Source organism: Athene cunicularia (assembly GCF_003259725.1).
Source record: "Athene cunicularia isolate RWA chromosome 3 unlocalized genomic scaffold, athCun1 chr3_part1, whole genome shotgun sequence".
Taxonomy (NCBI): Eukaryota; Metazoa; Chordata; class Aves; order Strigiformes; family Strigidae; genus Athene; species Athene cunicularia.
In genome coordinates this window covers 27,194,113-27,207,664 of record NW_020799097.1, presented here as the reverse complement: position 1 = coordinate 27,207,664, position 13,552 = coordinate 27,194,113, and the positions used below count along the sequence as shown (strand labels likewise).

General features: G+C 37.6%; 1 protein-coding gene across 1 annotated transcript in view; it reads left to right on the top strand.

Annotated features, from left to right (window-relative positions):
• Positions 1-13,552, top strand: part of DST (dystonin) — a 213,352-nt gene that overhangs the window by 16,907 nt on the left and 182,893 nt on the right. Inside the window, exons 2-5 of the mRNA XM_026845550.1 lie at positions 171-260; positions 790-888; positions 3,119-3,196; positions 5,629-5,721. Of these exons, the coding sequence (XP_026701351.1) occupies positions 171-260; positions 790-888; positions 3,119-3,196; positions 5,629-5,721 (360 nt within the window). The remainder of the gene's footprint in view (positions 1-170; positions 261-789; positions 889-3,118; positions 3,197-5,628; positions 5,722-13,552) is intronic.

Here is a 13,552-nt window from a genome sequence, read left to right as displayed (position 1 = left end):
TACAGTTAATTTCAGTTTGTAAATTTGTCATGAAAGTGAATAAATTTGAAAAGCTATGCTGAGGTATATCAGAGATTTATCTGTGTATTAGGTGATATGTGTTAATGTAAGTGTGAATTCTCAGGTATAAATGGGGATCTTATATTTAATTCTTATATTTATCTGTGCAGGTTCGAAAGCATGTGAATGACCTGTATGAAGACCTAAGAGATGGACATAACTTGATCTCACTTTTAGAAGTCCTTTCTGGAGACACCTTGGTAAGCTTTTAGATCAGACTGAAGTGGTTCCAGTTTGTTACATATACGTTTGCTCTGTTTAACTCCTTACATATCTACTGCTGGAGGTTTCTTAGATATTTTCTATAACCTGTGACTTGATACCAAAGACACAAGTTGTATCTCTGTTGGTAAAATATTCCACTGTGAATTCTGTGGGGGAATGCATTCTGTTCTCTACATTCCTTGTGGTCAGTGAGACTTCCTTTCTTAATAGGGTAATGCGCTATTTTTTTTTTGTTACTCCTTTTTCTTTATGTTTTTCTTTTAACAAGTATTGGATGCTTAATATCCCTTCGCGCTAAAGGGAGTAACTTACAAATAGCAAGGATAAAATGTCCCTGAAATTGTCTAACACACTCCTCAGGTGTCATTTCCTTTCTTTGTGAGCATTACTTCCCTTGCTTGGTATTTGTTCTCTTCATTATGTTCTTCTTTTCATGCTCTTCTTTTCATTTGTGGTCTGTCTTGTGTTTTTGCTGTCCTGTCTCCTGTCTGTTATATTCATTAGCCAAGAGAGCGAGATTTTTTGAAGACCTTACGGTTGGTGAGTTCAACAGAAGCATGCGCAAATGAACAGCATGAGGATGTGGAGGATGAGGATAAGGGGGTAGGTGCCGACCCCCATAACTGTACTAATGTAGTGTTTGAAGTGTGGTGTTTGCTAATGTAAATTCTTAGTTTGGTGTGCTGCAGTAGTGTGCTGTAGAAAGGACAAAAGAACTCACCTTGGTAAACCAGGATATGTATGTTTATGATGGAGGTATGGTAAAGAAAAATTTTCATTCAGCCTTTTTGTGAACAGTTGAAATGCAAATGTTCAACATTTCTTTTTGTTTTCTTTTGTTAAACTGTACAAACCCATGACACAAATGTGTACTGGACAACATTAGCAAAATGTTACAAAATAATCTTTTTTAATAATAAATAGGGAAGTACCATAATTCCATTCAACCAAGATTTTTTTTTTTACTTTCAAACAGTATTGTCTACATACAAGTAGTTTAAACAAAGGCCTGAAGTGTCTCCTTAGTGAAGTCAAAAAATTGATTGTCTGAATTAGAGGCACCTTGTCTACTGCACCCATGGTGTATTTGATGTAATAGTGGATAATATTTTGAAATAAGGTAATTCAAGATGTGCAGATCTGTGTTTTAGAATTTATCAAATGTAATAGTTACTTTTATCAAAGCAGATAGAGCTGTCACTTCTGCTTTGTCTGTGTAGTGGCTACTAAGTATACAGATTGTTTGCAGGGTTCATCCTTCTTGCAACAAATGCTGAATTTTCGTTTCACTGTATTTTAACCATCCAGAAGGGAAATATCTACTTATGAAGTGTAAAACGCTGAGTGCTTGTTAGTCCAAGTGAGCTGTGTCATGCCTTTGTAGACCTCGCATAATGAGCATTTGCTAAAGCAACTTGCTGTCATAGGGCCCGAGTGCCTTCTTGGCTCCCTGTGTGTTGCACTGCAATTGTGATTTCAGTGGAATTTGTGTGCTTTTTTTCCTGGGGCATAACATAACTCAAAATGCTGCATTTTAGCTGTACATTGAAAAACATATTTCCCCTCTGAGATGCTATACCTAAATAAATCGGTTTGGATTTATTATACCCTCTTTGTTGTGGAGAACCAAGTTCCAGGTCTGCAGTCCTTTGTTCCATCCAGGGAAGCTACTCAGTAGCGAGGGCTGCAGGGCTTGATCCTGGGCTATTGGTGTGAAAAACAACAGGCTAATTTGAAGGCTGTAATGGAAATGAAAATTCTTTGTGTTTTAGTTTATGCCTCTTATTCAGTGCCATTTTCCCATGTTTTTCTTTTGGCAAGCATCTGATACTCCACAGAGGAAAAGGCAGTTGAGGAAGGCTTGGGCTTATCTATGTGTTTTGCAGTGATTGAGGAAAGCCTCATATTCATGGCTGATACCTAGCAATTATAGTCCGCTTCAGTTTATTGCTGTGAAAGTTTGTGAAAAATCTGAAATAAGGAAGAAGAATAGAAGGATTCAGATATGATGATGATGATATAAATTTAACTGCTTTCCCATTGCTGATCTGTGACAGCTAAGTAAAGTATGCTTCTTATGTGTGATTCTTCTTCTTAATGATTTTACACTAACTGTATGCAGTTTTGCCATGTTTCCATTAACACACCACTCATGCTTATTTTACAGTTTCTTCTTGCTGGTTTTGACTTTGCTTTGAGAAGAGTGACTTGTTAGGTTTTTTTCACACTTTATAACGTTCAACACGAGTAATGAGTTTAAACTTAGATTCTAGGGCTGTATATGTTGTATTATTCTGTTTGGAGGAAGGTATTATCTTTATTAGATGCTTTAAGTAAATATGTGTCAGTATCATAATGCTTACACAGTCATACTGTAAATAAACAACAAATCATAAAATTACGTACACAGGTAAGCTTTTCCATCACAGAGTTTAGCAGAAAAACATAAAGGTCCATGACATTACTTAAATTTTGCTTTGCTTATTATACTGTAAATATTTTATAATAATATATTGCAGTTTAATGTCTGTAGGTAGATTAATGTCAGGCTTTTTTAGCCCTCTTGGCCTTAATAGTACTTTACAGGGAAACAGTTATCAGCCTGCATGGATCCAAGTTGCAGTTTGGGACCACTGATCTCTCTTGCCATCCACTGTGCTAAAAAATTTCAACTACAGTTTAAAAAAAATTGTTAAAGCACACTCTTCCACCAAAGGTATTGGCTTCATTAAAACTGTAGTACTTCATACGTTTTACATGGTATCTTTTAAATCGGACTGTTTCTTCTTTTGACTGATGAGAAAATCTCACAACTCTTATTTTCCAATTTTAGCCTCGAGAAAAAGGTCGGATGCGTTTTCACAGACTCCAGAATGTCCAAATTGCACTTGACTATTTGAAAAAACGCCAGGTACGGTGAAAATTTTGTCTAGCTAATAAATAAAAAAAGTATGTCCTACTTGGTCTTTTAAGCATGCTGTGTAACAGCTGCTGGTATAGTCTCGGCTTGATCTCATGCTTGAAATGGTTGAGAGATGTGACAAAGGTGTCTTTACACCACCCTTCTCTGAGCAATAATCTCAACACACTCCATGTGGTATATGATGTTAAGAGGAGAAAATTATAAGTGAGGTCCTCAGGAGTTGTTTATAGTAGATTTAACTATCTTTCATCCTTCCCAGACACTAGCAGGTATGCAGTTTTGTTCACAACCTAATTTTTAGTGCAAAATGCAGATTCAAAGAAATTAGAACATTGTATGGGAGCTTCTTGTTTTGATTATATTTTTTTGGGAAAACTCTCAGGCCTTGATCCTGATGAAAGCAAAACTGGTGCCCAAGGAAGGCAGCAGATTCACCTGTGCTGTGGAAGACTCAGGCTTAATTTCATCTTTGAACCAAACACTCAAAGTCCACACCAGTGGGCAGTTTGCTGCTGCTATGAGTTTCTTTCTGCTGTTAAATTTCTTTTAAATACTTATTGGATTCTTGCTTTGTCCCTTTGCAAAACGGTGGTATTAAAAAATGTCCAAAACATGGGTGGAAGGAAAAACTGTACCTCCCTATCCATCCCATCCAAATGAATTGATACTGGAAATACGCTTTCTGGTTGGTTGACTTTTTTTTTTTTTTAATTTTATTTGCTACTTAAAAGTTTTGAAAAAATATGAGTAGCAAGCCACAGACAGATACTTAATTTGATTATAAAAACAGATGTCTCTTCATATTTTGAGTGAAATTGCAATCTATCTTTCGGGTCACTGAGTGATGTGTGTGTACTGACAATTCAATCCTGCTTCACTGAGTTCAAAGCAAACTTTTCCCGTTAACTTAAGTGAGCCATTGAACAAATCTATGAAGTAAATGAATTGCTACTTGAAATGACAGTCACAATGGCATTTTTGTGCAGTGATATGCATGACAGACCAGGTGTATTAAAATGCAGAAGATGCAGAATCAGGTCATCCTTATGTTTATGAACGTGTGTATGTCATTAGGAACCACAAGTCTCCATCACGCAGCCGTCGATTATAATCTGAGGATTTTTGTGCTCTTTTTAGCTCATAATTTCATGAAGATGGCTGTACTCTACTCTACAAAATACTTGTAGGGCTTTGTTCTTCTTGGCAAGTTGCCAGCGGGACTTGCATTTAATTAGTTTTAGCCCCCAGTTAGATGTTTCTAACCTGTATTTAGGAGGTGACTAGCCCAGATTTGCTGTGTAACCTCCAAATACAATATTTTATTGTGATTGCAAGGCAAAGAGATCCTATATATTAATATTTTCTGAGCCTGACAGGAAAAAAACAAGGAACAAATCAAAGATAAGGCATATCTGACTATCTTGCAGAGTTTTGCCAAACACAAATAGTTTCTATAATGCAGTGGGAGGAAAAAATTTGAATTTGTTTTTAATTTCTTTTTTGAACAGAGGAATGCATTGTCTCTTTTCCAGAGAGAGTGTTTTGTTTGTTTGGTTTTTTTTTTTTCTAATAATGAAGATTATAGCTGCACATCAAGAGAAGGACATGCCTTTGCTTGTTCAGTTAATAACGGTATATGTTAAAAAGCATGTTAATGTAACTTTACTAGCATAAGCATAAAATGCCTTTTAGCTAAGTCATCTTTAATTGTTAGGTTATATGGATCCATAATACATATATTGAAATTAAATGTAATAATAAAATATGGCAAAGAAAATAGAATTATTCAACTCATTTTGGATGTGAGTTTGTAGGACTGTCAGTAATCTCAGTTTTGTTTTAATCCCATGAACCATTTCATATTTATAGCCCTGTAAATGAGTATGGCAACAGAAGCGATAATAATTGTTGCCATTATTAAGACATCAGTTATTTAAATGTGATAGTAAATTCTTGTTTTTATCAAGCCAAACCATTGTGTTTTAGCAGGCCAGTTCTCCTCCTGCTGAAATCTTGCTTTGGTGCAGGAGATCATGGGGAAGAAGAAAGGCAGTCATGGCTTTCCAGGTCTCGGCACTGCTCTGAGACTGATACAGCATTTACTGATCATTGTATTCTTGTCCTTTGTCATACCTTCCCCTTCTGACAGAGAGTGAGGTGAAGGGTGTTTGGCATGGGGAGCAGATCTGCTGATGTAGTGACAGCTGAGAAATCTTCTCAGTTCAGCATGGGTGGAAGAGGGCAGTTCCTGGAGGGCTGGTTACAGCTGGAATGCAATTCCTTTCTGTTTTTAAGAGCTGAGAAAATGAACAGAATAGTCTTGGGAAGTGAGTAATGCATCCTTCATGCCTGTGTAATGCGGTATGTATTTGTGGCATATTTATTTCAATTTTGTCTGTGTTTTCTTTCCACAATGGCAGGTAAAGCTGGTTAACATTAGAAATGATGACATAACAGATGGGAATCCCAAATTGACTTTGGGGTTGATATGGACCATAATTTTGCACTTTCAGGTAAGCCAAGTTTGCTTGACAGTATGTTTTTGGTCAGATTCTTGTGTACAGTTATGATGAATTAGTCAGCTTAGAGAGGACTCCATATAGAAACATAGGTTATGTCTCCTCTATTTGAAGGTTTTGATGATGTATCTTATTTTGTGATGTAAATTGAATCTGAAGTTGTCATTTGTTTGCTGATTTCCTATCTGTGGAGTGAGAGAAAAATAGCTTGGGTTTTGAACTTCATTAAAGACAACAATTGATGTATTCCTTCCAGTGTTAGGACAAACCACTCTTATTTTATTCTACAGACTTCTTTTGATGAGTATTAAAATATATTAGAAAGTTTTAAATCTCTTTTCATTCTGGATCTGGATTTCTCTGCTGGTATGAGTATGCTAGCAAGCCCTACTTGCAGCCTTTTCTACCAGTCACTAACACTTCAGCATTTGTTTTTAGCCCCAGTGATGGTAACACAGGTCACACTAGGTGGCACTCTGGTTGTTGTACACTGACAGAATTGTGTACAGTATAATGCAGCCTTACAATGTGTGGTGTTAAATTGCTCCTCAAAATGAGGCTTTCACAATGGCAGTGGCTGTAGGTGATGTAATTCAGATGACAGATAATTCCCATTTAGTGACTGCAGCATTGTTAGCGATAAACTCCCTACTGTGCAGGCATTTTAAATGATCTAAAAATCACATGATCATACAGAAAAAGCATGGTTCACTTAGGATATCCTGCATTGCATTTATGACCGGAAAAAAAAATTCTTAAAAACCCCAAAAGGCTGCTGAGATCCAGTTTGCCTTTCTGCAAGTCGTGATAAGGAGCAGAAGACATGAATAGAGCCAGTGTGGGTGCACAGCTTAGACCAGGCCAGTGCACAGGGTGAAGGAGAAACTGCTAGCAAGTACTTGAAGTTTCCGCAGCTCTCCTCTGTCATGTCAGTCTTTGCTCCCACATAGCTGTATGGAGAAAGAAGGCTGATCTTAAAAATATATTTAAGTGTGATCCACAGAATTAGGTAGTGATTGAATGTTGCTGTGTTTTCAGAAACAAAGATTATTAATAACTTATTAATAGAAGCTGTTAGTGGAAGTTAAACCTTTACTTGGTGTGTAGTTTATCTTTCTGAACTTGAATGGGTTTTTGGAGGATGGATTTTTTTAGCTTTTCTCACTAGCTGAAGCACAAAACAACTTGCACAATTTTTGGTGCTTATAAAAAGTGATAAAAATTAGTGTTACTAGTTATAGCTGTAAAAATTATGAGAAGGAGGAACATTTATATAAAAGTAACTAATTTAGGTGAGGAGGTGTGACAATGATTTTTCTCTATAAAGTAGCCAGCTCCATATTAGATATGTAAGAGCATTTAAATTGTAGCAGAACACACTTCACTCTGTCCTGACCCCCAATAACTATCAACTAAATGTCTAGCAAAACAATTCAGATCTTGCATGGGCAAATACAAGTCCAGTCTAAACTGCCCCTGGTGCAGCTTTGAACCATTCCCACACGTCCTGTCACTGGATACCAGGGAGAAGAGCTCAGCACCTCCCTCTCCATGTCCCCTCCTCAGGAGGCTGTAGAGAGCTGTGAGATTGCCCCTCAGCATCTTCTTCTCCAAACTAGAAAATCTGGAGTTCTTAGCCGCTCCTCACAGGATGTTCCGTTCAGCCCTTCCACCAGCTTTGTTGCCCTCCTCTGGATGCATTCAAGGACCTTCACATCCTCCTTAAATTGTGGGGCCCAGCACTGCACACAGTACTCTGGGTGAGGCCACACCAATGCTGAATACAGGGGGATAATCGCCTCCTTTTCCCAGCTGGTTATGCTGATGCACCCCAGGATGCGGTTTGTCCTTTTGGTGAGCTTTTATTTTCTCAAAATAGTATCCCAAAAAATTGATGTTAAAATAATTTTAAGAATGAACCACCATTCTTGGACTAAATATTAAGCATCATTAGTAAACACGAAATAACTTTAGAACAGTGATTTAAAAAAAAAAAATTTCATTCTTTTTGCTATTAGTGGCTGCAGTACTTACACTGAATGCAGAAGGGATTTCTAAGGTTGTGTAAGAGACACCCTCTGTGCTAATCTCTGCTAGCCTGGCATTTGCCTGTATGTAACTTCTTTTGAAGTGTATGGCAATTTGTTGTCATTCACACCCATATATGGCCAATTCAGGTTCTGAATGTATAAGGAAGTTTGGAAGAATGTGCATACTAAGACCTCGTATTTTCTTGTCTTCACTTAGATTTTGAATGAGGGAAAAATCTGATCTGAGAAGTCTTAACAGCAGAGTCCTCACAAAGGGATGAAGTTTAATGATAACAGCTGTGTTTATGCATGGAGTAATCCTATAGATATTGGGAAAGTTGTGATGAGATTCATTTTGAAGTTAAGACACCTAAATCCAGGTGTTTATAGGGACCTGTGTTCATGTGCATTGTCTAAATTGTCCCTATAATCTGATTCTCTGAGTGACAGAATTCTATACAGCTAGTATAGCCTTGAAAGTGCGTCAGCTAACCAGCTACTAGAGGCTCACTCCATTTGACGAAACATAAACCTGTGTTGTTGGATATTTATGAGACACCCACATGAGTATGAGAAACATGACGTAGGTCTTATGGGAAACCCACTGTCGTCTGGGAAGAGACAGATGAGGCAGGATAAACTGCACCTTAAATGGTGGTAAATATGTTTAGCAACACATTTGAGGCCTGGAGCGCTAGTCACTACAGTGGATGAGGTTGGTGGAGCAATTCAGATCACTTGCAGTAGGTGCCTGGAGCATCTACTGAGCTATTCAGTTGTCTAGCATAGGTGCTTAGTGTCATCTGAGATGACATAGCATACACAGTAGCATATGCAGTGGGAAGCAAGTTTCCTTAGGTCCTGTGGTGTATCTTCTATCCCCATATAGATATTTCATATAGTGTTAAGTTTCTCAAACGCTCTAGATGGTCAACTGACTTTCACACCCTTGAGACATAAGAAGAAACATTGCTGTTCAAGATCCATTGATTGTACTAACTAGATCTCCAGGCCTTTTGATTCAGTTTTCTAAAGACATATGGCATTTGAGTGACATCTGAAGTGTGCTAGAGTATCCAGGACATATGTGTGGAGTTCTCTGGTGAGACACCAGATCTATGAGAGACCCATGCTCTTCTAGACCTGCAGCTGGAGGCAAGTTGGGATATAGCAGGATATGTCAAAGAGTGCTAAAAGCCCATATTTAGGAAACTAAATCCTGTTTCCGCTGGATAAAATGGTCTCTTCAAATCCTAGCCAGCATGTAAACATGACTATGTAGACACCTACATTGAGGTGTCTTAATCTGAACTACCCCTTAAATTTTCCCAGCATTTGCAAGTAGTTAATATCTCAGTGAGTATAAGGAACTGCTTGCCACGTGATGTTAGTGCTTCTGCTCCATCATTCAAGTGTATTCTAGTAACACGCAACCTGGGAGGTAGTCAAGATGCCAGGGATTTTTTTTGGCTGTTGTTTGTGTCTTCTCGTTTCTCTGAGTCATGACATTTATCTCAAGAGTATTTCTTCAAAATAGAAAATCCTTCTGAATATTTGAATGAATTTAGGAATGATTTAGGGGAAAGACACGATGAACAAAAATAAAAGATGATACGCATTTGAGGATTACATTTCACTTGCATCTGAATTATATTGAGATGGTTATGGTTTTGTGACTCGATACCTGTAATTAGATAAGTATAGATGTTGTTCTGAGTTATAAAACTGACTTTTGCAGCTGGACAAGTCCAGAAATTGTACATTCCTCTGTGTCTCAAGTAATTACATATAAGATACAGAAAAGATGAAATGGGAAATCTGGTGGTTTATTGAGTTGAGTATGTTAGAAGATAATTTGTGGATGTTGAAATTGTGGGTATTGAAAATCCCTGAGACATGTATGTTATTAGGATTTAGGCAAGCTTTCAATGTATGCATTTCACATGCTTTTAATAATATGTGGCTTTTTAAAAATTGTGTTTCATAATGCAATAACTACTATAAGTTATTTTCCTGGCACCTGTAGAACATGCTAAATCAGATTAGAGTATTGTGTATAATTATAGGTTGTTTGTATATGTATAAATACTCAAAGTAATACTTGAATGGACTTCTCCTTCAACACCCAGTACATTTTCACTGATGAGATTGGAGATGAGCAACTGTAAATGAAAGCAGAATTTGGCCTTAGTAACCACAATTTTAGTAAGATAATGTCAGTGAAAATTGGTGATCGTTTCTTTTCAAACCACTGCAAACATTCTTTAATATAACAAATAGAAATTAGAATAATTGGTAAGTAGAAAAAAAGACACAGAAACAAATCAAAACCGGGAACTTTCAGGCACCCAAAATTAGGCCTTTGTAAATTCAGGCCTTAAATTTCTGGAGCTTTGAAGTCATGACTCAGTAGACTTTTTCTATTTCAGTTTCATGATAATTTGTAGCTCAGGAAATGCCGTGAAACACCTTTTCTTCCACCATCCCTAGCTCTCTGCTGTCAGGCCTCTTCACAGGATGCTGCTTTTCAAGGCTCTAGTTGTTAACTTTTCTGTCCAGATGTTACAGTACTGTCCAGCCCCCTCTGGCCAGATGGGTGCTTTCTCTCAGGCCTCCTTAGGGCATGTGTTACCTCTCCACATTTCTCTTGTTCCCAGCAAATACCTTTTTTTTTGGTGCTGACTCCCCGTAAGCCTTCAAGAAAAATTAATTCTTTATCTGTCTGCCCCAAAGCAGTCTATAGACTGTTCATTTGGTCCAGCAGATCAGCAGTTAAACTTTTACCTGTGTTGGGCAAAAAGGTAGAAAGGGTGGATTTGTTTGTAGATGACTCAGCTGAGATAAAGGACAGCTACCCAGCCATTTCTCGAGTTCCTGATACCCTTTACCACAGATAGGTCTTCAGAGCCTGCAATGCAGGTAGCAATTTTGAAGCACTGTTGTGCTGGTTGTGAAGGCTGTGCTCTTCATACAGGGTGGTCAGAGGAGCAGACAGTTCAGCTGTGGTGGCCCATTCCAGTAAATGATGTGCAGAAGGCAGAGGAATGATGGGACATTCTGGGACCCATGCACCTTCCTCTGCTTCAGCTGCTCTGCAGTTAAATCCATGATAGAGGTCACCATATAAGAGACATGCTGCCTGCTTTCCTGAGGTGACGATGTGGAGTTGAGAGTGCTGGGTCTGGCCATCACTCGCTGTTCTCCTGGCACCTCTTTCTGTTGGGAGCAGCTGGCTGGTGGCAGCTGGCTCTGAAGCTTGCCTCTCAGTCTTACCAGAACCATGGGTCCTAGCGCCCAAGGATTGATCTTTAATCTGCCTCTGCTTTAAAATAGCTAGAACAGTTCAAGGTCTGATCTTCTCAAAGATTAAAGATGGAGCTGTGTGGCCAGTTGTCTAATCTCTGACTATAAATGCTTATAGGATAAAAAGTATTCCACCTGGGAGTTGAGATTGCTAGTCATAAGCCCTTTTAGCAGACCGTTCATCACTTGGTGGGGTATGCTCGTCCTGCATTTTATTCCTCAGCTGAACTCCTAGTTAGCTCTTCAGGAATTCTTCAGCAATTAAAAAAAAAAAATTGCTATTTCTCAGGTAAGAAAATGAGTATGAAGTTACTGACATTTCTGGGACTCATCTGAATCACAGTAAGAACGAGAGGCATTAAGGCTCATTGAAGAGTTGTATTTAGACTTTACAAATAGTGGGATCTCTACAGCAGGATAAGATTTATCAGCAGTTAGCTCATTCATTTGATTCTTTTTGTCCTTAATCCCATAAAACCACCACCAAGGAACAAATTCCTCTTTTTGTAAGCCATCTCAATGGATATAAAACATCTCCTGTTTAGGGTTGTGACTTTTGGTAGCTCAGTGGTACCTGAAAGCTAACCAGTACAGCTCAAACAGCTCTTGTTTGTGCTGGCAAGACTTTATTTTTTGCCTTGTTCTCTATCTTGTGCTGCTTTAATTTTCACTTTCTCTTTGGCCTGTGTTTATCTCTCCGACATTCTGCATGTGACCTTTGAGCTGTGCAACAAAATACTTGCCGATTATCTGGTATGCTGATTTAGTACCATGAAATGACACATTCCATTTATGCTAAATGCTCCATTGCTTTTGCTGTGTTGCATAAACAAAAAACCCCAAAAACCAAACCAAACCAAAAAAAACCAAACCAAACCAAAACAAAACAAAACAAAAAAAAAAAAAAAAAAAAAAAAAAACTACCTGAAACGCTTTCCTAGTAGGCTTTTGATAATGTCATTCTAGGATAAAAGATACCAGGCACAATTTGATGGGCAAAGTGGAATGACCCTTCCTTGAAAATATTTGCTAACTCTATGAAACCAATGATAAAGCATAAACTAGCTGTCTATGAAGGTCTCAGCATTTTGCAGACTAACAAATATGCAGATAGTTACACATTGCCACTGTAATGTCTAATGTGCTCATTCTGTGTTAAGAACATAATGCATTTCATGGTCACAGACGTGCTTGACAAGTTACAAGAATCTATGGTTAAAAGCAAAGCAATACAGATCTGCATGAGCTATTTCACGTTTTGATGTTAGTCTTTTATTTACCATGTCTTAATGTTAACGTCTTGTTTGTGATTAAGTAGCCTCTGAGACAGATCAAATTGCAGGCAAGTGTTGGTCTAACCCTTTGTTCATGTTATACTTCTTAAGGGTTTATATGCTAGAAAAAGTCTTTCACTAATCTCTCCTTAAAACTTTCTGGCATTGATGGGTATAGATTTGTATCTTTGGGTTTTTTGTTTTCTTTAAAAAAAGGAAGAAGAAAAGGAAAGAAGTACAATAATCCATGATAATATTTTGAACAGCTTTGATCATCTGGGTCTTTGACCAGGGCTGATCGAACTTCCCTTCAGGTCTAGTCAGATGTCTGAGACCAAGTCCTGGTGTAGTCAGGTCTTTGCTATATTGTGGTGGTTCTCATAGGCTTCAGTGATAGTCTCTTTTGATGCTTTAGAATATCATATTTCTTTGCTCCAGCAGACAAGTTTTAGAAGAAATTTCAATCTCTGTTTCTGAATTTTCAGTTTAATCCTGTTATCTGTCTTTTTGCTTGCTGAGACCAAAGTTGTGACTTTGTAGAATTTCAGTTAGCTGAAAGTGGCCATTTTGTCTTCAGTTACTCACACTTTCATTTATCATCTTTTCTTAACATGGAATATGATTTTGTGTAGGGTTTTTTTAATATTAAAAACCCCACAATTGATATAAATGCAATTTGTCACTTCTTTTGTCCTTGATCTTTTTGGTTCAAGAGCCTAAGTGACTTATAAAGTGACTATAGAGTTTATTTTTGGTTCATGGAAAAGCAAGGGACAGCAGAAATAATTGTTAATACAGACGTGATAGCCTTCTCACTCAGGAACAGCTGGTAAGTGTTGTTAAATTGGTTAATAAGTATCAAAAATACATACTTCCTACCTATTTCTAGATAGGTAGATAGAAAGATAGAAAGGCACAAATACTACTGATAATCTGTGGAGATATATTTGGAATCCATTTATTCCTAGCTAATATTTAGAAATTAATAAATTCTGGGAATAGCTGCAGATATACAAGGTGTGTTCAACTAGGTTGACCTGGAATATGCAGCAGTAAGCCAGGACTGTTGGGAGCATTGAGCTTGTAACCAGTGTTTCAGAGCTGACTCATGTATTTTTGCTGCCTCATTTTTTAAATTACACTTCAGAGGCACGTGAAAAAGTGAATTACCTACTCTTAAGAAAAAAAAAATCAAATGTAAGGTATTTAGAAAGAGAA